This window comes from Aspergillus neoniger (assembly GCF_003184625.1).
Source record: "Aspergillus neoniger CBS 115656 unplaced genomic scaffold BO87scaffold_14, whole genome shotgun sequence".
Taxonomy (NCBI): Eukaryota; Fungi; Ascomycota; class Eurotiomycetes; order Eurotiales; family Aspergillaceae; genus Aspergillus; species Aspergillus neoniger.
The window spans coordinates 498262-523500 of record NW_020291142.1 but is presented as its reverse complement, the minus strand read 5'-3'; the positions used below and the strand labels follow the sequence as shown (position 1 = coordinate 523500).

Here is a 25239-nt window from a genome sequence, read left to right as displayed (position 1 = left end):
TGGTTACACTGTTATAGGTCGGTTTAGAAGGGTTCGTCAAGCCACGATGTCGCCATACCGCGAGTCTAAATTGAGATAAGCCAATGAGTAGGATGACAGGCTAGGGCCACTGCCTTTAGCTCTTGAATGATTGGTTTGCGCTCTATGATGACAGTTGACTAGGTGCTTTGCTAAGTGCAGATGAGATATCCCTAGCTGCCGACCGATGTAATTGTGTAGTCGAGATCCTTCTCATGACTCAGCGATATTTTGAATCGACGATTGACAGACAGAAGTGTGTTTCACAAAGGCATCTGGAGATCCTGGTGCACGGAATCTTGCAGAGTTGTGCAAAAGTGGAGTAAGATAAGCTGGTGGAGAAAGCGGCCGACCAGCACGGTCAAGGCAGGTGTCACCCCCAGTCCTTCCCAGCCATCAACATCCCATTGAGTTTACTGTCAGGCATCTCTTTCACCGCATGAAAGCAGACGATAAGGAAGAAGACCCACTATTTTGCATTCTTGTGCCCAAAACCCGGTTTTTGCTATCCCCGCATGGGTAAGGGATGTGGCGAAGGGGGTTGCACCATCCAGAAGTTTCGAATGGCGCCCGGGCTACCAACTTACTTAACCTCATCCACAACCACCCACGGAATCTCCCTCCCGTGTTTGCCGCGACAATACTAAATCATAGACGTATCAATGTCTTTGGTGCAGCACGTTTCTGTCATCGAAGGTGTAGATCGGGAACCTGAACATCAGGATGATAGCACCATTGCGACCGCGGTGACGGGTGAGCCTTTCGCTCCGATCCATCGCAAGATCAGCTACGATGTCCTCCAGCCTCCACCTGCTCCGGTCGAGGTAGCTGGAACTCCTGCCTATAAGGTTTCGACCGCAAAGCGACTGGGTACGTCAATTGAGATAATGTAAATAAATAGTATCGTTCTGACTCGTTCTAGCCCAGGTTATCGTTACTATACTTGCGTGTTGGTTCGCGGCAGGCGTGGTCTTCGGATTCGCTGCCTTGAAGCCGGTTCTGGTCGCAGAAGGTGTCTATCGAGATCTGTGTAGCGAGGACGAATTACGCGACGGGGTGGAAGTTTGCTCCGAACAGGATCTAAGGTGGGTCCTCAAGACTGGTCTAGCTGAGCTAGTATTGACTTTCGCAGGTTGAACCTATTTTTCACCATCGGCTCCATCACAGCCAATGTGTCTGCCCTTCCGGTCGGCACTATCCTTGATCGCTATGGATCACGTATCTGTGGCTTTGCCGGCTGCCTGCTACTTGCGCTTGGTAGCTCACTGATGGCATACTCCTTCTCCCAGCCACAGTTCGATGGCTACATGGTGGGGAACTTCTTCCTCGCACTGGGAGGTACATTCATCTTTGTGCCTTCTTTTCAGATCGCAAATGCGTTTCCCAAGTATGCAGGTACGATCGTCGCTCTTGTCACTGGTGCCTTCGATGCGTCTGCAGCGGTGTACCTCTTCTATCGTCTGGTCTACGAGATGACCAATGGATCCTTTGATCCTGGGAAGTTCTTCCTAAGCTATACCATAGTGCCTGGTTTCATTCTCGTTGCGTTGATTACGCTCATGCCGTCCCATGACTACCAGGGTACGCATGAACTCGAAGTGAAAATCGAGAAAGCAGAGGACGCTACCCTCGATATCCATGACTCGGATGACGATATCGAGAGCGACACGGAGCTGCGACGTGTCCGGAGTGAGCGCGCTGAGCGACGCCGAGACAAGATGCGCAAGATTGCCAAGGTGCTGGGAGACAAGGGGGAGCGGAAAGATCGGGAGCAACGAGAAGAGGATCGCCAGGCTGCAAGTGCCGTTTGGGGGGCGCTCCACGGCCAGCCTGCCCATAAGCAAATGGCCACACCGTGGTTCATCCTGATTACTCTGATGACGGTCTTGCAGATGCTACGGATGAACTACTTCATTGCCACCATCCGTGCTCAATACGCGTATATGCTCGACTCGGATGAACTCGCTGTTCAGATCAACAGCTTCTTCGATGTTGCTTTGCCGGTTGGTGGGATTATTTCCACGCCCTTTGTGGGCCTCCTCCTTGACCACATCAGTGTGCCTGCCGTACTGGCTATTATTGTGGTTCTGACGACGATCATCGGTATCCTGAACTCCGTACCTGTTCTGTGGACAGGATACGTGACCGTTACATTGTTTGTTTTGCTGCGACCACTCTATTACTCGGCCATGTCGTAAGTGCACCCATCCACTATTCTATGGCGCTACTGCTTACTGTTGTAAATAGTGACTACGCGACAAAGGTATTCGGATTTGCCACCTTTGGCAGAGTCTATGGGACCATCATCTGCGTGTCGGGAATGGTCAACTTTGCCCAGTATGGACTCGATGCGTTGACTCATGGACCCTTTGATGGAAATCCCATTCCAATCAACATCTTCTTTGCCATCGCTGGCTTTGTGGTAGGAACCGCGCTGGTATCGTTTGTGTACATGGCCGGGCGGCGACTACGGGCACGGGAGCAGGAACTGGAGGAGGATGAGGAACGACAGCGGTTGATTCGGGAGGAGAGCGACGAAGAAGACTACGAAGATTGATTGGGGGTTGTCAATATGTTTATTTCGTATATGTTACGAGATGGATACAGTGGGAGTATGGTGCATGGTGTACATGGCGCATGCTTGTCCTTTGATGAAGCTTACCGTGGCTTTACAGGGTAATTGTGTTCATAACGGGTATGATATCAATAGTCTATTGTAATGAGAAGCACGAAGTACGGCTCCACAGACAGATTAGAGGATCATACGATGGGGAAGCATGGTTCGATTAAGGTTTGGATCCATCCGTATACTTCTGCCTCTATGGCATGTAGGATGACATCTATGCTTCATAGGGAACAGAGTAACTATAGCATCGAAGTATCTTCCAGTACTATCCTTCATCTTTCTAATAACTTTTCTCTTACTTCAATTCTGTCTGTTTATCTTCCGAAAGGAAATATATGCAGTCCTCTGTCCAGAATCTCAAGAATCTACACCATCTCTCCACTCTTGGCAAGCGGCAGAGACATCCGCCTGACCAGATGAATCCACGTCAGATGTCCCCATCATCCTATTGATCAGATGGGATACAAAGTAACAATGTAGTCACAATACCAACAATAACCCAATCCTAATCATAAGAATATCTCCCAAGTATAACTACCAGTAAATGTCCAAATGCCTGCTCCGTTCCTGCCCTGCCGGCGTCGTCATCATGACGTAGCCATCCGGCGGCCCGCGCTCCACACCAACAACCATACCAAACACATTCTACTACTTACTTACACTTGCGCTTGCTTCATCCTCACTCTTTCTTTCTATGTGTACATTCTTAATCCTTAATATACATACATAGTAGTTTCTGAAGCAGCAGATTCTTCGATTATGGCTTCCATATCCATCAACGCCCCCGGCGCAACCGGCTTCATCTACAACAACGCCAACCTGGGCACCGCCCGCGTCTGCGTCTCCGCCGAAACCCCCGACTTTGATACCGAGACGCTGCGCGCCTGGGCCGACGAGGGGTTTGATGTTGTCTATGCGCCGTATAATAATGGGGGGAAGGAGTATGAGGCGCGGTTGAAGTCCGTTAAGGATGGGTTGGGCGTGGGGGACAATTATGCTGTTATTGGTGAGTACATTCCCGTCGTTCACCGGTTTACTGTATGTTATTCGAAGGCAGTAGGAGTAGGGTTAACTGTTGGGGTTTGTGGTGTATAGCATTCGGCGACGCCGCCTCCTACTGTCTCGACTACTACCTCAAGTCGACAAACTGCAGCCGTCTCGCGGCCCTCATCGCATACTATCCCACTACGATCCCTGATACGCGATCGCGATTCCCGTTCTCAGTGCGCGTGTTGACACATCTAGCGGGAGATACGGTGGACGTGGTGACTATTCCGACGGTTATTGGGCTGCAGGGGAAGAGACATCGCTCGACGAAGCAGATCAACCCTGGTATCGGGACGGGAGAGAGGTTGCAGATCGGCTGGCCGGCGTTTACGTATGAGTCGGCGCAGCCGGGGTTCGCGGAGCATGATCTGGAGGAGTTTGATCGGTTGGCGTCGGATTTGGCGTTTAGTCGGACGTTGCAGGTGCTGAGGAAGGCGTTTGGGAAGGATTTGGATTTGGAGAATAGGTGGGAGGAGCAGCTTGAGGGTAAGATCCCAACGTATCTTTGAACAAAATTCGTATTGGGGGTGGAGGGCTGATTGGTACAGCGCGCTTCTTCTCCATGAATCTTACTGGTGCTATGGAGCCGTACGTCGGTCATCTCAACCCGACACTTACTTGCACGCCTACCATGAGCGGTGGCATCGGGACACATGCGCTGCGTCGCTTCTATGAACAGCACTTTCTGCGCAAGTTGCCTCCGTCGATGCGGCTGCGGTTGATTTCTCGCACTGTGGGGGCGGATCGTATCGTTGATGAGCTGTATGCCTCGTTTGAACATACTCAGGAGATACCCTGGATGCTACCTGGCGTTCCGCCGACGGATCGTCGGGTCGAGATTGTCCTAGTTAGCATTGTCAGTCTGCGCGCGGGTAGACTGTACTCGGAACACATGTACTGGGACCAAGCCAGCGTGTTGGTGCAAATCGGACTCCTGGATCCGAAGTTCATACCGGACGGGGCACCACAGGGAGTGGACAGATTACCAGTTGTTGGACGCGAAGCTGCCAGACGCATCGTCGAAGAGGACCCCGAGGCTGAAGGCCGGGATTACCATAACCGGTTGATCCGCCGGGCGAAGGCTAAGCGCGGGAAGGATAAGCCGGTCGAGGAGTCGGGGACGGAGATGGCGAAGAGTGATACAGAGAAGGTGGAGAGTAAGGGGAAGACGGTGCAGAGGGAGCAGAATGGCAAGGGAGAGGATGCGTTGGAGAATCATGGAGCGGAGGCGGATGAGAAGGAGAAAGACGCAGAGAAGAATGGCGAGGAAGAGAAGCCGGTTAATCCGGCTGCTGCTACGGTGGAGGACACGAAAAGCGATGAATGAGCGTGTATACCCTGCATAGTATCTGTGATTGAGTGTTTTTGTGTGTATTTAGCTTGCATTTGGATTTCGCCTCTTTGCCAATTTCAATCAATCTCATATCACTACTACCACCCCTTCCAAGGAACCCACGTCTCCCTAACCACATCCTCCCCATCCACTACATAATACACGAAATGCTGCGCCGCAGTAATACACGCATGCTGACAATGCAGCATGACCTTCTGTCCGACGTGAAACACATCCTCCACTTTCTTCCCTTCCCCATCCCCCGCTCCTCCAGACAATAACCCCAAAATCCCATGCTCCTGCGACATCCTCACCACCCCCCACTCAGGCCTCTCAACTACCCTCCCAAACCCCGGCACCGCGCTCGTCTCCTTCGACAGCGCCACCGTCCCGGCATTGATCAGCGCCTCGTTGCGACGCGGATACACGCTGCATACTTCGGCCGATACGCGGACAGCCAGATCTGCGGGGGTGATTAGATCGGTGCTGAGTTGTTGGAGGTCGTTTGTTGGGTAGTTTCCTATACCGGAATTATTAGCTTCGCATTATCCAAGGCATTACGGCTCTATGAGGGGGTTATAAACGGGGAAGTACATACCAGCATGAACTTCCACATCGACATCCACATCATCATTCGCATTCCCCTCCTCAGTCAGGAACTGTTTAACCTGACGAACAACATGCGCTGTAGGCGTTGATCCAATCGAAAGCACAATCCTTCTCTTCTTCCCACCACGGTTCTTAATCAGCTTGACACCCCGCAACACACCCGAAACTTCACTCCCCAACGCCCTCCCCGCCTCTTCCTCCCCCTTCGCAGAATACGAATGTCCCGCGTGGCAGTAGAACCCGTACAATTCTACCGCGCTACTCTGCTCCACAGCGTGCACTAGCTCTTCTAGTTCGGGCCCGGAGTCAGGGGAGTATACGTCTACGCCTGCGCGGCGCGATCCGACGTCTAGCTTGATGAAGACCGGCCAGGGAGGGATACCATCTGAGATGGAGTTGTTGAATGATTCGATGATAGGGATGTGTTGGGGTGAGTCGATTAGTAGGAGGATGTTGAGATTTGGGTGGGATTTGCGCATGGAGTGGAGGTGGGGTAGGGCGGAGGGGTAGATTGGGAGGCCGTAGAGGGCCTTTATTTAGTTTCAGGTTTGGGTTAGATTGTGGGTTGGGGATGGGGATTGGGGACCTGATAGGGTAGTATACCTCGTTGAGAATTCCCTCCTCTGCTAATGGGAGTACGCCGCGGAGTTCGCTGAGGGTGGAGACGATGAGGCCGCGGTGGAGGCCGTTGGAGAGCATGAGGCGGGTTATTTCGAGGGTCTTTTGGGTTATATTAGTTTGTGATGTTTAGGTATAAGATGGAATGGTGGGACACCTTTAATGTCTTTACATGGGGACGGAATGATAGTCCCAGCTCTTGTACGTCTTGTTGTAGTCGGTTGATGTTTCTCTCCAGCACGGGTTTGCTGAGGACTAGAGATGGGGTTGGGAGGTCGCTGGCTGGACGGCCGATGAAGGATGTGTGGGATTGGAGGGAGAAGTCCATTTCTGTAGTACACTCTGTGGTGGTATATTCGGGAATTGGGCGCAATTGAGGGTTCAAGTAGCTAGATGTGGGCTGTCCCTGATTCTTATATAGTTTTTGCTGGAGATGTGGAGGGATGTGGGGCCATCTAATCAACTGCCGATAGAATCGCATTGACTATCAGCTCCGCTTACTAAGGACTACACTGCTGGCAGAACAAATCAACAGGTAAATAATGGAATTGATCTATACAAAGGTATCTATACAGTCTCGATATAACGCTTAAACTCCCTATAGAATGGTCAGCAATCAGTCAATGAAAGTTAAGAAGCGAAGGACTTACCAATCCGTAACCGCCTCTCTCCACACCCTCAACTCGTGCTCTCTCGTCGCCGTGAAAAAGTCCACAAACTCCGGGTCGAGAATCTCCCTCGCAACACTCGCCTTGTCATTGAATCTCCTCAGCGCCTCCTCCAATGTATTCGGCAGCAACTCCGCCTTGATCTTCCCCGCCTTCTGCACATTGACCGGCGGCACCTTAATATCCAACTTCTTCTCCACGCCCCTCCATCCTGCCGCCAGAATCACACTCAGCGCATAATGCGGGTGCAGGTCCGCGCCAGGGATCCGCACCTCGAAGCGAGTCGCTCCCGGCTTACACACGGGCGGCGTGATAATTCTTACCGACGCCATGCGGTCCTCCAATCCCCAGCTGATATTCACCGGCGCCCAGAAGTTCTCCACCAGCCGCTTGTACGAGTTAATAGTAGGTGCGAATAGCGGCATGATGTCCGGAAGCGCTTCCAGCACGCCTGCGAGGAATTGTCGGCCCAGGTCGGACAGTCCGGCTGCGTCGGCCCAGGGAGCATTGGGATCGGGAGTGTCGCGCGCGAAGAGGTTCTTGCCCTCTAGATCGGTAAGGGAGACGTGGATGTGCCCCGAGCTGCCGGGTTGGCCTTGCATGGGCTTGGCCATGAAGCAGGGCGTGATTCCATGTTCGACACCGATGGATTTTGCGAGGAGTCTGTTCGTTAGCTTACTATATCGAAATAATAGGCATGTAGTGAGTATACTTGAACAGAGACACCTTGTCGGCCATGTCGCTCACATCGCATACTTTCAATGCCTGATTTGGTTAGCTCAGCGCGGTCCGCACAACTCAATTGAAGCCAACTCAACTCACCGCTTCATACACGCCCGGTCCACCCTCAGTGTGCCATCCCTCAATGCCGCAGTTGAACCGCGCGCTGGTATCAAAGATATCATAGAAGTATTTCTTGTATGCCACTGGGCGCGTCGCGCTGTAGGAGAAGCTGCCTGCAGTCAAGGGGCGCAGCGCACCGGGGGCATTCTTATCGAGAAAGGCGGCGATGTCGCGGGTTTGGGAGCCATTGGCGCCGTATCCGTCTTCCGAGGGGGTCTGGAAGTTCATGAACTCCAATTCGACTGCATACGTCAGCTACTCTTCCAGCGTCATTTCTTCTTGGAGAATTGACTAACCTCCTGCCATTCCCTTGCAATTATTCGCCGCCAACTTATCGCAAATCGACCGCAACATGCTCCGCCCATCCGCCGAAACCGGCTTATCGTTCTGTACGAACCTCACCAGGAAGAAAGGAATATCATCCTCCCAGGGTATCCGACGGAAGGAGTTCAAATCCGGCACGGCCAGAAAATCCACGTATCCCGAGTCGGCCGGCGCAATGTTCGCCTCGGTGGTGTAGAGCACGTCCTGCATGTCCCACCCGAAGACGGCGGAGCTGAAGCCGAATCCCTTTTGCGCAATGCCTAGGAACTTCTCCTTGGACATGACCTTGCCGCGGAGGATGCCGTCGCAGTCGACGCCGGCGACTTTGACTTTGATGTCATTGGCGAGGAGGTTGGAAAGGTCCTCTGCTGTGATTGTCGTAGCCATTGTGTATATCGTCAAAATTTAGAATTAAGGGGATGATTGTAAGGGAGCGTAGAATGGGGGCATTTCTTGGAATGGTTGCTACTTAAAGGTGCGCTTGGAGGCTGGGTTGGGGAACTAGTCTAGTGAGTGTCTACGTAGGAGCTGGCTGATCGCCTTGATTGCGACGGCATAGCGGCGCCGTCGGGTCCGGTGGTCGGAAACGTATTTCTATAGTGTAATGTGAAGCTCATGGAATCAGTTGGTCTCGAATTTGGGGACTTGACTTGGTATAGACGGCCTGTGTTTGGTTGGAATGACGCGGTTCCGATCGGAGCGCGCTGCGGGGATTGCTGGGACCGCGCTTATCTTATCGCGAGGGTGAGGGGTCACAGTGAGGTGCGGAATACTTGCCTCGGATATACTCCGTGCATACAGACTGCTTTCTTTGCTTTGGAAAATGAGTTTAGAATAAAATTTCCATTGGGTTCTGCGGTCAGTAGCTGCAACTAGTAGCCAGGCATACAGGTACAGCGGGCAATCGTAATGAATGCAATTGAACGCGGTTATGCCAGGCGAAACATATAGTAGTAGAAGACCATAGTAGTAGTATCGAACATATTCTCAATAGCTCTCACATCCACACTGGCACCTCCAACATCACCACTCCACTAGTATATACAACATGTCACAATTCCTCCGTATAGCCATTCTCGAATGCGATACCCCCATCGACCCCATCAAAACCAAATATGGCCCCTATGGCGACATCTTCGAATCCCACTTCAAGGAAGGTCTCAGGCGCATCAATGCAGATGTCTCTCTCCAATTGACCAAGATCAATGTGGTCCAGCCATTTGTGGACTATCCCAGGCCAGAGGACTTTGATGCCGTCCTCTTAACTGGCAGCAGTATGTGCTTTCAAACACTTCCCAGAATTCGCATAAGACATGCCGCTAAACAGTCTACAGAACACGACTCCTACAAAGATGAGCCCTGGATCCTCACCCTCACTCGATTCGTTCAAGACTGCTATCTCATCCATCATAAACCTGTAATTGGGATCTGCTTCGGCCACCAGATTATTGCGCGTGCGCTGGGAGCCCGCGTCGGTCCGAATGTATCGGGGTGGGAGGTTGCTGTTGAGTCGGTGGATTTGACGAGTGCTGGGAAACGGCTTGTGGGGAAAGATACTTTGGTATTCTTTTTCCTTCCGGTTGTTCAATTGGTATTTGTGGCTAGGATGTATGCTAATGGTTACATTCATTGTTGCAGGCTATACATATGATGCATCGCGATATCGTATATGAGGTGCCGCCTGGATGTGTCAACCTGGGAGCTACATTGATCTGTGGTATTCAGGGGTTATATGTCCCCAAGCGCATTCTTTGTGTCCAGGGTCATCCAGAGTATAATGAATTTATGGTGTCGGAGTTGTTGAAGTTAAGACAGGGGATGCTGGGAGAGGCGCTGTATGAGAATGCGATGGCGAGGATGGCGAGAGCGCATGATGGGTTAGTATTTGCGGAGACGATGTGTCGGTTTGCTTTGGGAATATTAGAGTAATAGAATAACTTGAGAAGAAACATTACTATTATGTTCAGTCAGTGATTGTTGGTGCTGCGAATTGGAGAAAGGCCCACCGCGGGACCGCGGTCCACTAGTAGACCGCGCCACTTGGTCGCCGAGATACGCACAGCTCTCCTCCCTCTTTCTCTTATCGTCCATTATAAGAACTACCCCTCATTAATTATCTACAATTCCTCATTCTACTCCATACACGCCACCCCCATCACTTTTCACTGCATAATGTCAAACGCAATTCGCACTCTCTCTCCCTCCACCAACCAGGTCATCTTCGAGCACCCTGGTCTCTCGCTCGACGAGGCCCGCCAGGTCGCTCAAACCTCGCAAGATGCCTTCCGCACATACAAGCAGACCACGCTGGCTCAGCGCAAGGAAATTGTCCTCAAGGCTTTGGACCTGATCGCTGCCAAAAAAGATACCCTTGCAGAAGAGCTGACCACCCAGATGGGTCGTCCCATCGCCTTTAGCGCCAAAGAAATCGAGACATTCCGCAAGCGTGGAGATCACATCCTCAGCATCGCAGAGGAAAGCCTCAAGTCTCTCCCTGGCACGCCGGAGAACGGCTTCAGGCGGTTCCTGAAGAAGGAACCGGTCGGACCGACTCTGATCATCACCGCATGGAACGTAAGAATCTTCCCTCCACCTCATAATTTCACAAACCACCACTAACGACTCAGTTCCCTTACCTCGTCACCATCAACGCCCTCGTCCCCGCCCTCCTCGCCGGAAACACTGTCCTCCTCCGCCCGTCCCCTCAGACCCCCATCTTCGGCGAACGCCTTCTCACCTACTTCACCCAAGCCGGTCTCCCTCCTAATGTCCTCCAGCTCGTCCACGTCGGCTCCCCCGACGTGCTCGACCAGATCGTCCAACTGCCTCAAATCCAGCTCATCTCCTTCACTGGCTCCACATCTGGCGGTTTCCGCATCCGCGAAGCAGTCGCTCGCAGAATCGTCCCCGTAAACCTCGAACTCGGCGGAAATGACCCCGCTTATGTCCGCCCCGATGCGGACATCCCGTACGTGGCTGCTCAGCTTGTGGATGGCGCCGTCTTCAACTCGGGCCAGAGCTGCTGTGCTGTGGAGCGGGTGTACGTGCACGCAGACGTGCATGATAAGTTCGTGGAGGAAGTGCAGAAGGAATTGGCTACGTGAGTGCTTCGCATTCTCAAAAAATCAGATCTGGTTCTAACGCGACGAATGAAGATACAAGCTCGGTTCTCCCCACGACAAGTCCACCACCACCGGTCCGGTGGTCTCCAAGGCAGCACTCAAGAACATTCAGTCGCACATCGACGATGCCCTGTCTAAGGGTGCCGTCAACGCCACGCCACAGAACCCCACGTTCGAGAACACTCCTGCGGAGGGTAACTACCAGGTTCCTACTGTTCTGACTAACGTTACTCACGATATGGTTGTCATGAGGGAGGAGACGTTCGGTCCTGTCATGCCGATCATGAGGGTGTCTTCAGATGATGAGGCGGTCGCTTTGATGAATGACAGTGACTTTGGTCTTACGGCTAGTGTCTGGACCAAGGATATCGCCAAGGGAGAGGAGTTGATTGAGCGGTTGGACGCGGGAACGGTGTATATCAACCGTTGTGATTACCCGAGTCCGGTACGTTTTCCCCCCTACACATTGAAGTCGTAATTTTGAAGGGTCACTAATGTTTGTAGGACCTCGCATGGATCGGATGGAAGAACTCGGGTCTGGGATGTACATTGGGACCTGAGGGATTCAATGCGTTCTACAAGTTGAAGAGTTTCCACATCAAGGAGCAGCAGGCATAAAAGATATTTTCAATAGTTGAATAACTTAATTGATGTTGCATGATGATCATGATTCTTTCAAAGAGTATAGCACACCAGCTCTAGAATAATAGATCTCAATCATCCTTGACATATCACAGAACTACCAACAAAAAAAGCGCTTGAATAAATTGATCACCTAAAATAACCAAAACCAAGAAACAAAACCCCTTATCTTCATTCCCAACAAACTCTCCCATCTATCTCATTAATCATGTATCTTCTAAATGATACATTGTGCTCAATATGCAAATTATGCCAAAAGCGCAACTACACTCCCACCTGACCCAACAATGCCTTTGAAATCCGTTCGCTAATCTGTGAAGGAAAGCAGGGGAAGGCTGAGCTATGAGCTACCGCGGTCCCGGACCGCGGGGTAGGTACTTTTAGTAACTTTAGCCCCTCCGCCCCACCCCACCATCCCACCATCTCATCCCATCCCACCGCTTATCATCCATCCAGCCAGCTAGCTTGCTAGCTGCTTATCGGGCTATCGGGCGCGCTCGCGCTTCCGACGCCGGCGGATTGATACAGCGCCAGACAGTGGAGCGGACCCAGCTATTATCTGCACAGTAGTACTGTGAGGAACGGCGGTGAGATGGAGGGGTAGCTATTTAGCTTATTTATTAGGTAAGTGGTTATCGAGCAAGGGGTACTGTGGTCGTACTTATAACCGTGGCCGGTTCGCTTTCACGATTCCCTGACTTGACTTGACTTTGATTCTACTTCTCACTTTATTGCAAGAATACACATAAATACATACACAGACGACTATCTTATAATCTAGCACAATGGTTGGACGACTTGCTGGAAAGAATGCGCTCGTTACTGGTGCTGCGGGGTAATTTCTCTCCCCCTCTCTCTTTCCCCTGGGAAGCAATGAAGCTAACAATACTATTTCATGCAGAGGCATCGGTCTCGAAACCACCATCCTCATGCTCCGCGAGGGCGCCTCCGTGCTGATGACTGACATCAGCGGCCCCGGGCTCGAAAAGGCCCTGAACAAAGTGAACGAGGTTGTGCCCGAGCGTTCCGGCAAGGTGGAGACTCGCGTTGTCGATGTCTCCAAGGAGGCGGATGTGGAAGCTGCTGTGGGACATTTGGATGCCTGGGGTGGATTGGATGTCATTTTCAACAACGCGGGTATTATGCATGCTAAGGATGGTGACTCGGAGGAGACTCCCGAGGCGATCTGGGACTTGACCATGAACATTAATGTCAAAGGTGTGTGGTATGGATGCAAGCATGCTGTCAAGAGTCTGAGGAAGCATGGCAAGAAGAAGGGAAGTATTATCAACACGGCCAGTATGGTTGCTTTGGTTGGTGCTGCTACGCCTCAGTTGGCGTATACGGCTAGTAAGGGGGCGGTGTTGGCTATGACTCGCGAGTTGGCGATCGTGCATGCTAGGGAGGGTGAGTTGCTGCTACACTGCTGCTGCTGCTGCTGCTGCTGCTGCTGCTGCTGCTGTGTGTGTGGGATGGTGCTGATGGTGATGATGCAGGTTTCCGGTTCAACTCGTTGTGTCCCGCTCCGCTTAAGTGAGTATATACCCTCCGTGCATGCTGGGATGAAGCTAATGAATGCAGCACCCCCCTTCTGCAGGACTGGCTCGGTGACGACAAGGAGAAGCGCTTCCGTCGCGAGGTTCACTTCCCGACCGGTCGTTTCGGAGAGGCCATTGAGCAGGCCCACGCCGTTATCTTCCTGGCTAGCGATGAGAGCAGCTTCGTCAATGCGGCGGACTTCGTCGTCGATGGTGGTCTGACTAAGGCGTATGTGACTCCTGAGGGCCCTGCTACTGAGGCCCCCAAGAACTTGGGTCAATAAGCAACGACCTGTCTGGTCAGGATGCTATGAGTGATGATTGTATGATAGACTGGTTGATTAGGCAAACGATATCCATATTTGATTCCGCTGCATGGCGCGGCAGATGTTCCATGGGCCGGTTTCGTCCAGCGGCATCTGCCACATGTGTTCCAGTATGAGTAGAGTCCTCTGCATGTTGCCAAGGCCAAACGTGTTTACCATAATGGTGAGCCGGCGGCGTAGACTATCCTGGTGTTCTGCATTGGTTAAGCACGACCCCACCACAGCAATCGGCCAACAGAGCCCGGAGTTGATCCGCGCGGTCCCAGACAGCTGCCCTAGATAAGTCATCGCCTCTGTAACCGCGGTCTCTATTAGCCCCTGATACATGCCGTTCTCCGCCCGGGAGAACCCGCCTAGCGCGGTGTACAGGTAAAGGAGCATCGCCTGCTGGAAGATCCGCCCTGCCAGAAATACCTCCGGGCTGACCGAGGCATATGGTGTCCACCGCATGATCTGTACTTGCAGCGAGCTGAACATGGCAATATCATCTGCAGTGGGCATAGCTGGTCGGCCATCGTGCATCATCCATTGCCGACCTAGGTCGAAAATGCACGGTATCAGCAGCAGCAACTCCAGCCAGCAACCACATAAATTCCCCACGTATTCCGATTGCAGCAGCTGACGCGCCCGCTGTTCGAGATCAAAGTTCAAGAACAGTTGAGTACTGACACGAGCATCAACCGAGATCATGCTCACAGCAGCAGTGTAGGTGTAGTATTCGATAACAAAGTCTTTTAAGTCTTTCGGTACCGCTGTATCACTTTGTGAGAGCAGTCGAATAAGAAGAGAGTTAGCAGCAGTCAGGTGGTCAAATATCGTGCCATTCATATCGCCTTTGGCCGTCTGCAGCAGTTAGCCACGTTCAGTTACCTTGTAATGTAGCCATACCTCTGTAAAGCACATCACCAACGCCCCTACCGTCAGCATGAGCGGGTTTGATTCTTTCCCGTCAATAAAATCGGTAACACCTTTTCGGAATAGCTGAAGGGCTGAGGTGTAGTGTTTCTGTGCCACCTCGTCAGACTCCTTGTGGCAGCGAAACGCCCGATGGGCAGCACTCTGCGTCAGAACCAGCTGGAGCAGGAGATCGCTGCTGAAAGCGAGTGGCACGATCTGGACCAAAAATGGATTAATCGGGGTAGAGCCGTTGGCCATGCAGTCTGCTGTCGTGGCCAAATAGTGGCTCAACAGCTGATAGGAATCAGGTCCATGGCCGGGAAACATGGACAGGCTCCGGGGGAGTAGATTGCTAACGGTGGCAGACGTTCCTAGGGCTTGGCTGCTGCCGATGGCAGAAGTTGGAGTAAGGTCCATTGAAACCAAGGGACCTGATGCAGGAGACTCGCGAGACGTGTCTTCCGGGGAGTTGGACTCCCGTAGTATCTCCTCCGGGGAAGATGGGGAGGTAGAACGGGACTCGATCGAGCTGGACGTTTCCCGGTTCACGCTCATCTGTCGAGGGGATCCATCTTCATTTGACTGTCGATCGTGATGGCCATCCTCTTCAGGCATGAAGGAGATATTGTTGGCTTTGGGTTGGCCTGGGATGATGGTCGGCCACTGGCAGGTGAGCTTATTCCGCACGCATCCCCCACAGATGGGTTTGACTTCATCACATTTCTTCTTGCGGCGTCTGCAGGCCCAGCAACCGGTGCGGACGCGGACGATGGGGTCGGTACGCGGCCGTCTACTAGGCGGCATTGGTGTGAAATAAGGGGCTTAGCGCTAGAGGAGTGGGAGATTGGAGAGAATCGGTGCTAAGTTCAGAGGCATGGAGAGCGGATGGGAGAACAAGCGGAGACGGCGCGGGAAGCCGAAGATAATCCGGTGATTGGTTGGCGGGGCCGAAGTGGAGATTCCATTGATTCAGCTTCAAGTTGAACAACCAGCATTGTGAAAGGGTGGTCATTCTTGATGTTCTGGAGAGGAACATGCAGTGGGAGTTGAACTAACTGTGTTTTGGCCAAAGAGGAAGACAACCCCCGATTTAATAGGCCAGCTACTTGATGTTAGGTGCCAACTGGTCAATGCCACCACCGACATGAGAAACATATTATAACCACTACAGGACGATACATCTGAACATTGATCTATCCAACAGCTTAATAAATACACCAGTACTACTTGGGATGATGGATCACCACCCCGTTGGCCTCGGCCAAACATCTACAATTGTCGATCCATCCCCATCCCGACTTGAATCCACCACCAGATACCACCCATACATAGCCCCCGTCACGCACGCATGATTCGGATATATCCTGACAGTCTGTCCGACCTTGAGCGGAATTGTAGACCCATCTCCTCCTTCCCACGCAACAATCGCATGTTCCTGGCTGATCCGATCCACAATCAACCGCGATGACCCCTTCTCTCGTCTCCAATCCCCAACCATTCCCCATCCCGGATACGACTTGCACGGCTCCCTCCCCAAAGCCAACGACCCAGCAGCCACCAAAGCCTCGGGTTTCGACCGCTCAGCATCGTTATACACACTGCAGACCTCTGCCACAACGGATATGCCAACCTCTTTCTCCGCATCCGCAGTGGGATGGATATTGGTGCCCAGTTGCTGCATATCCAGAACCGGGTAGACACCCGCATGAAGCTCAACTTTGACTGACAACTCACCATCCACATCCTTCTCGTGCAACAAGCTCTTCAACCGCCTTGCCTCCTCATTCAGTTGCCCCTTCTCCTCAAGAAACTTCTTCACCACAACCACTTGCGGCGTAGCCCCAACACTGACCACCAATTCCCTCCCCTTACCACCAGGCAATGTGAACAAATCCTTATTCTTCCTCAATGCCTCCCGACACCCGGTGATCTCTTGCACCAAGAACCCCATTACCTCCTCTGGCGTATCTACCCCGTAACTCAAACTGTTATGCGAGTACACCCCCAGCAGTACCAACTTCCCCTCTCTCTCCCCATCAATCACCGACTGGATCAAACCCCCCTTATTCAGCATGGAAGGCGGGAGTCCTGCCCGATGATACCCCGAATCCACCTTGAGAAACACCGACGCCGCATGGCCCGCCAGTTCTCGAAACTTGGTCAGATACTGTACCTGATCGGGATGATCAATCATAACAGAAATACTCCCCTCGCCTAGTTTGCGTGCTAACGCAGCCAACCGAGGAACCTGAGAGGGTACGAGAGGTATGCCGTAGAGTACATTAACATTTCGTCCGGTGGCCCGGAGTTCCTTGAATAATGGGAGTAGAGTCTCCCCTTCCAGAAGAGTGGAGATGACAAAGTTTGCGGGTATAGATTTGTCCTCTCCAACTTGAAGACGGGCTACTTGAGGAGTCTGCCATTACATTAGCCATCATATACCATCGAATTGGGATTTAGGTAGAATAGGAGGAGCATACTTTGTGTGTCTTGACATGTGCACGGAATTCCACATCCAATGCCTTTACTGCATCCAACATGGATGCGCAATGGCGCTTGATGATGGCTACATCTAGGACAACGGCGGGCTTGGGGACCGAGCCAATGTCTTTGCCAATGTAGTAGCGTTGAAGGGATTCCTGGGAGGGTGGTGGTCTGGTTGGGAAGTCCATGATTAGACCTTTTTCTCTTTAGAAAGTGAAGCTGGTATTGTCTTTGTAGTAAGTAGAGTTAAACCGTGTAGCTGTGTAGAAGGTATTGAATCGGATATGTCAGTTGAAGTTGTCGATGGCCATTGAATCATCATGTGGGGCAGTTTCGGTGAGGTGCGGGGGGAAGGTTTAGCCTGAAGTTTAGCCGGGGGCGGGTCGAATTGATAACTTTCCCAAAAGACATAACCATTGGTAGAGCAAACACCTGTTGATAGCTTCTAGAAGAATTCAAATGAACGTACTATGAGCTCTATTCTGTATTAGTAATATCATCGAAATGGTACACTGTTGAGTTCCAACACCTCCCTTTTCCCTAATCGCGTTACGAAGCACCCTTATCCTGTCCAACCTTCCAAATCTTAAGCGTAGGTAATTCACACCTAGGGCTCCGCCTAGACCTAAAATCCTCCATCAAAGACCTTGCCCCCTCTTGATTGATAGACCAATGCCACGGACGAACTTGATCCGGAATCTCCACATTCTCGAGATCAACAGCCATCACCTTACTATACCCATGTTCCCGATCACCACATAGTATAAAGTTATCCAACTTCTGATCTAGATAAAACGCCTTATACTTCGAAAGCTTATCAAAGACATCATCCAGATAAGACTTTATCAGGTTCTCAGGGACTTCTTCGTTGCTGCGAGCCTCATCATGCAAAGTAATCCCACGGATATCTGATAAAATGAGTGCAGGTAGACCATCGTAGTACCCCTCACCGTAGAAGTATGGGATAACTTCCCCCTGGAGGTCTTTTAGTTTGGTGTAGGCTGTTTGTTCATCTTCGAATTCTTCTTCCCAGTCTTCTTTCTGTTGCTTGATGATGATAGATATGGCTGTTTCTGGGATTATATGTCGATAGCATGATGAGTCTGGTTCGAGGTGAAAGCGGTACACTGTTCGACGTGGATCTAGGTGCTCAACCTCTGATGCTTTGATCTCATGGCTGTCTAGCTGGATGATCTACGGGGGTTAGTATATTCCAATTTTTTCTGCTAGTATGTAAAAAATATCTTACTTTGGATAGCTCCATGGCCATAGAGTAATAAGTCATGACCGCTTAAACATTCGCCAACATGAAGAGTGCTGAGGAGGATAAGGATAAAGAAATCACTTTAATAACAGCAATAGGACGATAACCTGCATCATGTGGTCTCCCACTGCAAGGGGGAAAGCTATATAGTCTAGGCTGCGATAACCTAAATTAGGCAGCATATGAAGTACTAGGGACCGGAAAATTTTCGATTCTTAACTTCCACATCGAATTGGGTATGCAAGTAAATGCATCTCGTACGGGTGTGGATGAAAAATAGATTAATCTACTCTGTATTCTGCTGTTAAGGTCCAAGCTAGTGCGCCTTTGATAAAAGGATTCTCTTAAAATAGTATCAGCTGCTTTATTTTATCTACAAATCAGTTGATATTTAGAACAGTCGATTGAATTATACGCAAAACCTACAGGAGATCTGGAAAACAGACTGAGGTTTCACAACCGTGGACGTGATTTATCAGACCGGTTTCCTTTCAAACAATGATCTCAACCTTGCGCCCAGTGACCGAAGCTTGGCTGGCCTCCTAGGAAAGTCCTGGTCTTCTATATCCCTCATTACCGGTCCTTGTTCATAAGGCATATCTGAGACTGGACTTAGAAGTGGTGGTTGAAGCAACTCGTACTTAGAAATAGTCTCCATCCCAAGAACTACGTCGTATGTGTCTGTATCCAGGACTAAGAATTTAGCGGTATACTCCGTGCCACGTCGTGCAAATTGCCAGTTCACCTCAGTTTGGAATTGTGCCGTAAGGCTGGTTTGATTCGCTGCATCACTGGGGATGGAGCCCAGAGCCTTCGGCGTAATGGGTTGCAATGGGGCCTCTAATTCCTGCGCAAGTCTAAGAGACATAATATTGGCAGTAGCCTTTGTGTCCAAGTAAACAGGCACCGCTTTTTTCGAGGAGTGACCCCAAAAATAGGCGGGTTCTGAGAAATCGTCTTCTGAGTCCTCCACGATGTCGCTCAAAGCAATTGAAGGTGTTTGCTGAGTCTCAGAATGCTCTTCACTAAGCTTAACCTCGCGAGAGTCCATGGGTGTCTCGAGCTCCTCAGCCTGCTCTATATAATCTCCCTGTGTATTAGACGGCGATGAATGAAGTGCTGGATTTGCATTTGCTTCACTCTTCTGTCCTTGAGACTCGATCTCATTTACCCTTCTAAGTTCATCCAGTTCTTTTTGCCTTGATTTGTCAGAATCAAGCTCATTTGAAGATGACGCTTCTGAGCTGCAAGCAAAATATGAATTCTGCTGGAAATAGTCATCATACCATAACCTCTCCTTGCAGGGAGGTCGCTCTATACTAGGATCTGTCGGGATATTATTCTTGCTCAGCCAGTCGTAGACCTTTTCAGAGCTGTTGTGAATATTTTCAACACTCTCTTGTCCGTTATCATCCGCCCATGGTAATGCCCGGAGCGAGAAAGAGTGGACCTCCTTAGCGATATGATTGAACTGTGCATCTTTTTCCACTTCAACTTCGTCGTCTTCTGGCCAATTGCACAGTGGACAGTGTCGGATTTCTGATGGTATTGTCTTTTTTGACAACTCAACCAGGACTGGTATATGGGCTACTGGAACGGTCGCAGCATGAAAGGACTCTGTGTGCTGCACAAAGGCTTCCCTGTTTGAAAATTGAGACCCATCATCACATGCAAAGCAGGTCCAATATGTCATGCTGTTGTGATCCTTCAGCATGTGCTGTCGCCAACTATCCTTTGTATTGAAGAGGACATAAGGCTGATCGCAACTGGCCAAAACACAGCTGTAGGGGCTCAAATCATCTTCAATATGTTTTCTAGTCTTGTGTTAGCTTGGCCATGATTGGATCTGCGTCAAGAATCTCACCTCCACCTGATTTCATCTGTCATTTTTGCAGGAAGCGCTTCGCAGCAACAGGGACACCGAAAGAGCCGCGCATCATCTTTGAGCTGAGGCGGGCGCGGGTAATCTACTTCGAGTGCAGTAGTTGATACTGCGGAAGACGTGATGGATATAGCGTGGTCTGTTTGGTGTAGTGTGTGGCCTGGTTGTGGTAAATGAAAGCCATCGGACAATCTGGAGGCACTAGTTCCCGTGATTACGGTGTTATTGGCGTGCATTGGGCTATTATTGGAGGATTCCCAACACGGGCTTCCTTGGGGTGTCTCCTTCTGTGCTGATCCAGCTGGCTTCGGTACAGGTGTGCGACGTACGTAGCCAGCATCCAGACCCATGGCGTGTCTTTGAGAATACAAAAAGCGATTTCGGCGCTTTAGGTTGCAGTGTACCAACCGCAATTGTACTTCATCCAACTGCGATGGGTCTCTTTCTTGGATACGACCATTTAATTGACAAAGCAACATTTCGATAAGGTGGCCTTCCAGCTCCTGGTGCTCCGTTGCGTTGAACAGTTGGTCTGCCTTTTGCAACCGTGAGCGCCGTCCAGAGCGACGAATGGCAACTGCGACCCGGGAAAGTTGATCCATCATCGACTCAATGTCATAAATTGACTCATACAACAGATTCCCGGATGGGTTCCGCAACTCATGACGGCCCATCAACTGGCCATCGGAGCTAGAATCATCGGACCATGGGGAAAATGTTCGCCCTTCTCTTTCGTTCTCAGAAGAGGCAGGGTCTTCCTCGTTGTGATAATTCCGCGAAAGGTCTTGTGTTTTGCTTCGTTTTAGGCATTCGTCAATCATAGTACTTAGCAGGCGTAATAAATTGAAAATCACATCATGAGCTTCGGGCCTTGAGGCAAGTCTCGAGTCCAAAGAAGCTCGTCCTCTGGCGCAGGCTCCGGTGCCTGATATCCATAAGTTCATATCTGCAAGGCGATTCTCAGCCCACTCGTTTTCCATGAGTGGTGGATTTTGCAAGCACTGTGTGAAAAGGTCAACGCACTGCTGTGCAGCCTCTTTTATGCCCTGCTCCATGGCTGTCAGGCAGCTCGTTGTGTATGTAGTCGCTAAATGCGACGATATGTACTCATGTAGATAGATTCGGCTGAGGGATTGCAGCCTCACTAGTCTCACTGGTCTGATATTGATCCGACCCCGCTCCTGCTGCACGGCGCTTACTTCAGTACGATGAGGACGAAATTGTTCCTTCCCTCTTTCCTGTCTTCTTTCGAGAATCTTTAGGCTTTTTTCCCTTAACTTTCCATATAAATGGCACAGCAACCCACATATATCCTCTCACCCAACTTCCATTTCAAGCCAGAAACGGGCCCTATCGGATTGGGGAACATAATATCACACCCCCTGCGACCACACCGAGCCCTGACAACTGTCGATGCGACGACACTGGAGAAAGTGTACCCACGGATAGAAAGATTTACGGATTACGAGCGAAGTATTGAACGAGGCGACAGCCGCGATGTCTCGATGAGCTTGTGGGCAGAGTTCCTGCAGACGGTATCCGGAGAGTTGTCGGGCGGACGGGGTAGCGATGTGCGATCAAACTATAGGATGGACCAACTGGAGACAGAATACTTTGTTACCGACCCTCCGCTGGAAGAGATCCAAGCACGTCTAAAGGCCCCTCGGGTTCAGGCTGTCACCAAGGCAGGCAGGATTCCTGGATTCAGGAACCCTGTCTACATGGTTACAGGTCTCATGATAGCGAAAGGGTTTACCGCCACTATGAAGAACAACAAACGTCACAATGGGGAGATTGAGGTTGGCGGCAATTTTCCATCGCCGGGATTTCAGGTTGGCGCTGGAGCGAATCTCGCCAAATCGACCAGCACAGAAGAATCAGATACTTGGCGGGCGGGCGAGGATATAGTGTTTGCATATCAGCTTCTCAAGGTAGAAGTCAAGGGTTGGAAAGGCGATAGAGTTAAATACGATGAGCTGAGGCACAAGGCCGCCTACTTGAGCAATGATGATGAAGATGAGACAGATGAGGACGACGATGCCGTGGAAGAGATCATCATAGGTTCAGCTGATCCGGGCACTTTATCCAGTGATCATGACCAAGGGAGTCTGACTGTGACAGAAATTGGAGAGGGGGATAGTCGAGTCAGCTGTATTTCTTCGATGCCTGGGAGTAGTCCTTGACTCAGAGTAATCAGTTCTCATAATTAGAGCCCAGATAACTTGCCGCCAATTTTTGCCCACCGGGCATCCTCCGGAATACCTATCAAGCCCCGTACCGTCAGGTACAAATAACCTGACTGGAGCGTGTTAGAGGATATGGCCCTGAAGATTGCATTTATACCCCGACGTGTCCAGGCTCGGTTTTTGGCATTGTGAAATGGCTTCTCGGGAGGGCGAGAACTAATATATCCCAGAAGAGATCCTGCTATTCCGGCCGCTATAGCCGTAGCAACTGATGTTCCAGACCTATGCTCTTCGCCATCAGAGTCGGGCCACGCAGAAGGAACGTCTATGCCAAGAGTCCCGAAAACCACCGGTTCATCTTCATGCTTAGGGGGGTTAAAGTCTGCAAATAGGCCGTTTGAATTTGTCCCTCGAATAGAGATGACAGACTCGTGTCTGGCGGGAAACATCTCTCGATCATTTGCCCCATAATTTGACGCTTCTGCAAAGAAAAGAATGGAATCTTTGCGTTTGTATAGTGCTTCGCGAATTGCGTCACTAATACACGGCTGTTCGTCTGCAAAGCCGAACGACATGGAGATGATGTCGGCTTTCCATTCTCCACTTGCCCAAGAAATTGCCTAAGCAAGTCAGCTGAGTCACATTCAATATTTCCTCCTTTGGAGCACTAACGTCTGCAACTTTCTCGCTGGAATTTAAGAGTTGATGGGGGCTTTTGGCAATGCGTGCTACATAAATATCAGCATCGGGAGCGCACTTCAGAACGAGAGACACCAAATGAGTGCCATGTCCATGACAATCTTCGGGCTGGCTCGAACCATCAACCCAGTCTCTCCAGCCTTCAAGGCGTTCCATAACATCAGGTGAAAAGAAAAACGGGGCATTATCGTCGTAACCAGTGTCCAAAATGGCTATCCGTACGCGCTGGGATACCCCGCTTGATCCCGCTGCTGGCACAACTTGCGCTAGCTCCCTGTTAAACTCTTTCAAGTCTAATAGCCAGTTGCTAGCGTTTTTCTCGCTTTCGGTGCGCTTCCTCCTGCGCTCTGGCGCTTTGCCCTTGTCAGGATTGCCCGGTACATTAACTTCTTTCATTTTTGCATCCTGGGAAAGGACATTGAGCGGGGCTATCTTTTCATAGTTGTCGATCCATTTCGTGCCCTACAGAAGGTTCTCAAGCGGAAACACAACTTTCTCGTATAAGATGTTTCTTCGTTGCTTGAGGTTTTGTCTCTGTTCAGAGGCAGATAAACCTTCCATACAAGCCGCCTGGTCGAAGGTACCGGGCTCCAAACAGTGGCATATTGAATTCATATAGTCGGGGTAGTCGAAATTCTTCCAGCGCTCTTCATCCCTTGCATAGTTGATTGCTGTGAGCAGTTCAGCATTCACTTCGGCGGCCAAGGACTGCCCCTGATTCTCACGCTTGGGAAGCGGAAACCCAAGACCTATCTCAACGAGCATAAGACCAAGCGCTCTGATCCTTGGGTAAACATGCACCATCCCAGGAACCTTATATTGTTCGTGCCACAACGGACCTTCATCTTTGAAATCCACGGATACATATGGTTTCCAGGTAAAAAGCTTACCCTGGCCCCTATCTCCGGAAGTATCGCTTTCCCTCATGAATTGAATAGTCTCGCTTGTCCATTTTGTTCGCATCCAGTCTGTATCGTAGTACTGCCAGACAGAGTAGGCTATTATATAAGCTAGTACAAGCTTCGTTCGTGCCGTTAGATGGTAGGTGCTGAGGATTTTGGCCAAACATATCCCCGGAATATGGTCGACTTTCTGCTTGTGGGGCTCAAAGAAATGATAAAGCTCCTGGTCTTCAATAGAGAGGCAAAGGCGCCAGCCTTTGGCTAGATCGAGTAAACGGCAGAATTGGCCTTTGTCTGTTCGTTGCCTCATTTTTGCAGATAGATTGTTGGCCTGCTCATCTCTATATCCATCATCTCCACCAAAAAATCGGACGCACTTTTTGCCGTGTGTATGGTCGTTTGGCACAAGCAGCTCGATATCTTGCCAATGAGTGAGCTGTGACTGGTTCCAAAAGGGCTTTGGTGAGAACAGCATATCAAATTGCACCAGATTGTTACTGGCCACTGACTGGGAAGGTGGCTGTAGCAGGAGACACACTAGGTGTCCTCTCTCGACCTGCCTACGAACCCCATTGGTCTGGCAAGTACAGCACATTTGCTCTCGTAGGACTCGATGAGCGATCGCGTTAGCAAGATCTGAGCGCTCTGGTCGAGCGGCTCTTTTTCTAGAGCCGATATCTCCACTCTCGTCGCGCCTAGATGACTTGCGATTGCGCTCAACGAATTTTTGGATATGAGAAATGGCCACCTCGGCATCACGAGGACACGCGGTAAGCTGATCAAGTCCTCGTCGAATCTTTTTCTAAGCCTTCTCATAAGATGTCACGTCAGGGAATGGCTTTGCTATCGCTTCAAGAAGAGGATAGTCATTTCTTGGTATATTCTTCGGCCACTATACCAAGCTCATCAGGCTCCATCGATGTGGGATATAGTTTTCTGCCACACTTACATTGCACATAGCCTCCACATCTCGCAATAGCTTGGATATTCGCAGTCGCAGTCGCCTCTCCTGGTCCAAGCCAGCCGTGTCGATGTAGTTGGCGACGAGGAAGAGCTCAGCCCCGAGACGCCCACATAATGGTCGCTTGGACTCAACGCCCAGTAAAGACGCGATGTTAGCGACCTGGGCTATGGCAGTATGTGCAAAGTCTATTGGATCCTCACTCGCCATTCCGTTTACGTTACGGTTCAGCATATGTGACCATGGAAAT

The 25239-nt window shown here is 50.8% G+C and overlaps 13 protein-coding genes across 13 annotated transcripts; 6 read left to right on the top strand and 7 right to left on the bottom strand.

Moving 5' to 3' along the window:
- The first annotated feature begins 436 nt into the window (after positions 1 to 436).
- Positions 437 to 2774, top strand: BO87DRAFT_376198 (putative MFS transporter). Its single transcript, XM_025623236.1, has 4 exons — positions 437 to 888; positions 941 to 1103; positions 1151 to 2212; positions 2266 to 2774. The coding sequence occupies exons 1-4, from the start codon at positions 681 to 683 to the stop codon at positions 2573 to 2575; spliced, it is 1743 nt and encodes a 580-aa protein (XP_025480343.1). The 5' UTR covers positions 437 to 680; the 3' UTR covers positions 2576 to 2774.
- A 411-nt stretch (positions 2775 to 3185) lies between these two features.
- On the top strand, positions 3186 to 5125 carry BO87DRAFT_333697 (dienelactone hydrolase). The gene is made up of 3 exons (XM_025620423.1): positions 3186 to 3650; positions 3740 to 4177; positions 4240 to 5125. Exons 1-3 carry the CDS (start codon positions 3404 to 3406, stop codon positions 5016 to 5018), a joined length of 1464 nt encoding a protein of 487 aa, XP_025480342.1. The 5' UTR covers positions 3186 to 3403; the 3' UTR covers positions 5019 to 5125.
- BO87DRAFT_307523 (alanine racemase domain-containing protein) lies at positions 5123 to 6579 on the bottom strand (the record flags this gene model as incomplete). The annotated part of the gene is made up of 4 exons (XM_025619396.1): positions 5123 to 5544; positions 5623 to 6163; positions 6237 to 6353; positions 6424 to 6579. The coding sequence occupies 4 exons, from the start codon at positions 6577 to 6579 to the stop codon at positions 5123 to 5125; spliced, it is 1236 nt and encodes a 411-aa protein (XP_025480341.1).
- Positions 6580 to 6786: 207 nt separating this feature from the next.
- On the bottom strand, positions 6787 to 8654 carry BO87DRAFT_376195 (glutamine synthetase family protein). Its single transcript, XM_025623235.1, has 5 exons — positions 8059 to 8654; positions 7742 to 8004; positions 7632 to 7684; positions 6902 to 7582; positions 6787 to 6849 (listed from the first exon to the last, which is right to left on the bottom strand). Exons 1-5 carry the CDS (start codon positions 8471 to 8473, stop codon positions 6819 to 6821), a joined length of 1443 nt encoding a protein of 480 aa, XP_025480340.1. The 5' UTR covers positions 8474 to 8654; the 3' UTR covers positions 6787 to 6818.
- A 435-nt stretch (positions 8655 to 9089) lies between these two features.
- On the top strand, positions 9090 to 10015 carry BO87DRAFT_458685 (type 1 glutamine amidotransferase; the record flags this gene model as incomplete). The annotated part of the gene is made up of 3 exons (XM_025628891.1): positions 9090 to 9360; positions 9421 to 9647; positions 9725 to 10015. Exons 1-3 carry the CDS (start codon positions 9135 to 9137, stop codon positions 10013 to 10015), a joined length of 744 nt encoding a protein of 247 aa, XP_025480339.1. The 5' UTR covers positions 9090 to 9134.
- A 170-nt stretch (positions 10016 to 10185) lies between these two features.
- Positions 10186 to 11976, top strand: BO87DRAFT_376192 (aldehyde dehydrogenase family protein). The gene is made up of 4 exons (XM_025623234.1): positions 10186 to 10660; positions 10714 to 11186; positions 11242 to 11653; positions 11713 to 11976. The coding sequence occupies exons 1-4, from the start codon at positions 10259 to 10261 to the stop codon at positions 11824 to 11826; spliced, it is 1401 nt and encodes a 466-aa protein (XP_025480338.1). The 5' UTR covers positions 10186 to 10258; the 3' UTR covers positions 11827 to 11976.
- A 423-nt stretch (positions 11977 to 12399) lies between these two features.
- BO87DRAFT_376191 (oxidoreductase, short-chain dehydrogenase/reductase family) lies at positions 12400 to 13755 on the top strand. The gene is made up of 4 exons (XM_025623233.1): positions 12400 to 12685; positions 12752 to 13257; positions 13347 to 13383; positions 13432 to 13755. Exons 1-4 carry the CDS (start codon positions 12636 to 12638, stop codon positions 13670 to 13672), a joined length of 834 nt encoding a protein of 277 aa, XP_025480337.1. The 5' UTR covers positions 12400 to 12635; the 3' UTR covers positions 13673 to 13755.
- On the bottom strand, positions 13730 to 15415 carry BO87DRAFT_425535 (Zn(II)2Cys6 transcription factor; the record flags this gene model as incomplete). Its single annotated transcript, XM_025627309.1, has 2 exons — positions 13730 to 14557; positions 14603 to 15415. The coding sequence occupies 2 exons, from the start codon at positions 15413 to 15415 to the stop codon at positions 13730 to 13732; spliced, it is 1641 nt and encodes a 546-aa protein (XP_025480336.1).
- Positions 15416 to 15828: 413 nt separating this feature from the next.
- BO87DRAFT_333677 (uncharacterized protein) lies at positions 15829 to 17376 on the bottom strand. Its single transcript, XM_025620422.1, has 2 exons — positions 17092 to 17376; positions 15829 to 17027 (listed from the first exon to the last, which is right to left on the bottom strand). The coding sequence occupies exons 1-2, from the start codon at positions 17281 to 17283 to the stop codon at positions 15852 to 15854; spliced, it is 1368 nt and encodes a 455-aa protein (XP_025480335.1). The 5' UTR covers positions 17284 to 17376; the 3' UTR covers positions 15829 to 15851.
- Positions 17377 to 17644: 268 nt separating this feature from the next.
- On the bottom strand, positions 17645 to 18380 carry BO87DRAFT_425533 (uncharacterized protein; the record flags this gene model as incomplete). The annotated part of the gene is made up of 2 exons (XM_025627308.1): positions 17645 to 18289; positions 18345 to 18380. The coding sequence occupies 2 exons, from the start codon at positions 18378 to 18380 to the stop codon at positions 17645 to 17647; spliced, it is 681 nt and encodes a 226-aa protein (XP_025480334.1).
- Positions 18381 to 18948: 568 nt separating this feature from the next.
- On the bottom strand, positions 18949 to 21296 carry BO87DRAFT_265469 (retropepsin-like aspartic protease; the record flags this gene model as incomplete). Its single annotated transcript, XM_025618885.1, has 2 exons — positions 18949 to 20173; positions 20224 to 21296. Coding segments are annotated over 2 exons (2298 nt in total), but the record flags the coding sequence as incomplete, so codon positions are not given.
- Positions 21297 to 21413: 117 nt separating this feature from the next.
- Positions 21414 to 22673, top strand: BO87DRAFT_44704 (uncharacterized protein). The gene has a single exon (XM_025628255.1). The coding sequence runs from the start codon at positions 21531 to 21533 to the stop codon at positions 22422 to 22424; it is 894 nt and encodes a 297-aa protein (XP_025480332.1). The 5' UTR covers positions 21414 to 21530; the 3' UTR covers positions 22425 to 22673.
- On the bottom strand, positions 22448 to 25199 carry BO87DRAFT_435391 (S8/S53 family peptidase; the record flags this gene model as incomplete). Its single annotated transcript, XM_025627762.1, has 5 exons — positions 22448 to 23047; positions 23100 to 23588; positions 23619 to 24824; positions 24855 to 24920; positions 24978 to 25199. 5 exons carry the CDS (start codon positions 25197 to 25199, stop codon positions 22448 to 22450), a joined length of 2583 nt encoding a protein of 860 aa, XP_025480331.1.
- Positions 25200 to 25239: the final 40 nt, after the last annotated feature.

What these genes read in the sequence shown, in the direction of transcription:
- BO87DRAFT_376198 (XM_025623236.1), top strand. Translation starts at nt 681, where the DNA reads ATGTCTTTGGTGCAGCACGTTTCTGTCATCGAAGGTGTAGATCGGGAA. An exon ending in TGCTCCGAACAGGATCTAAG is followed by an intron (nt 1,104 to 1,150) that starts GTGGGTCCTCAA and finishes TGACTTTCGCAG; the next exon opens with GTTGAACCTATTTTTCACCA. An exon ending in CTCTATTACTCGGCCATGTC is followed by an intron (nt 2,213 to 2,265) that starts GTAAGTGCACCC and finishes TGTTGTAAATAG; the next exon opens with TGACTACGCGACAAAGGTAT.
- BO87DRAFT_44704 (XM_025628255.1), top strand. Translation starts at nt 21,531, where the DNA reads ATGGCACAGCAACCCACATATATCCTCTCACCCAACTTCCATTTCAAG.
- BO87DRAFT_333697 (XM_025620423.1), top strand. Translation starts at nt 3,404, where the DNA reads ATGGCTTCCATATCCATCAACGCCCCCGGCGCAACCGGCTTCATCTAC. An exon ending in GGACAATTATGCTGTTATTG is followed by an intron (nt 3,651 to 3,739) that starts GTGAGTACATTC and finishes TGTGGTGTATAG; the next exon opens with CATTCGGCGACGCCGCCTCC. An exon ending in GTGGGAGGAGCAGCTTGAGG is followed by an intron (nt 4,178 to 4,239) that starts GTAAGATCCCAA and finishes TGATTGGTACAG; the next exon opens with CGCGCTTCTTCTCCATGAAT.
- BO87DRAFT_376192 (XM_025623234.1), top strand. Translation starts at nt 10,259, where the DNA reads ATGTCAAACGCAATTCGCACTCTCTCTCCCTCCACCAACCAGGTCATC. An exon ending in TGATCATCACCGCATGGAAC is followed by an intron (nt 10,661 to 10,713) that starts GTAAGAATCTTC and finishes CTAACGACTCAG; the next exon opens with TTCCCTTACCTCGTCACCAT. An exon ending in GTTGTGATTACCCGAGTCCG is followed by an intron (nt 11,654 to 11,712) that starts GTACGTTTTCCC and finishes TAATGTTTGTAG; the next exon opens with GACCTCGCATGGATCGGATG.
- BO87DRAFT_376195 (XM_025623235.1), bottom strand. Translation starts at nt 8,473, where the DNA reads ATGGCTACGACAATCACAGCAGAGGACCTTTCCAACCTCCTCGCCAAT. An exon ending in TTGCAAGGGAATGGCAGGAG is followed by an intron (nt 8,005 to 8,058) that starts GTTAGTCAATTC and finishes TGACGTATGCAG; the next exon opens with TCGAATTGGAGTTCATGAAC. An exon ending in GACAAGGTGTCTCTGTTCAA is followed by an intron (nt 7,583 to 7,631) that starts GTATACTCACTA and finishes GCTAACGAACAG; the next exon opens with ACTCCTCGCAAAATCCATCG.
- BO87DRAFT_333677 (XM_025620422.1), bottom strand. Translation starts at nt 17,283, where the DNA reads ATGGACTTCCCAACCAGACCACCACCCTCCCAGGAATCCCTTCAACGC. An exon ending in CACATGTCAAGACACACAAA is followed by an intron (nt 17,028 to 17,091) that starts GTATGCTCCTCC and finishes ATGTAATGGCAG; the next exon opens with ACTCCTCAAGTAGCCCGTCT.
- BO87DRAFT_376191 (XM_025623233.1), top strand. Translation starts at nt 12,636, where the DNA reads ATGGTTGGACGACTTGCTGGAAAGAATGCGCTCGTTACTGGTGCTGCG. An exon ending in GATCGTGCATGCTAGGGAGG is followed by an intron (nt 13,258 to 13,346) that starts GTGAGTTGCTGC and finishes GTGATGATGCAG; the next exon opens with GTTTCCGGTTCAACTCGTTG. An exon ending in TTGTGTCCCGCTCCGCTTAA is followed by an intron (nt 13,384 to 13,431) that starts GTGAGTATATAC and finishes TAATGAATGCAG; the next exon opens with CACCCCCCTTCTGCAGGACT.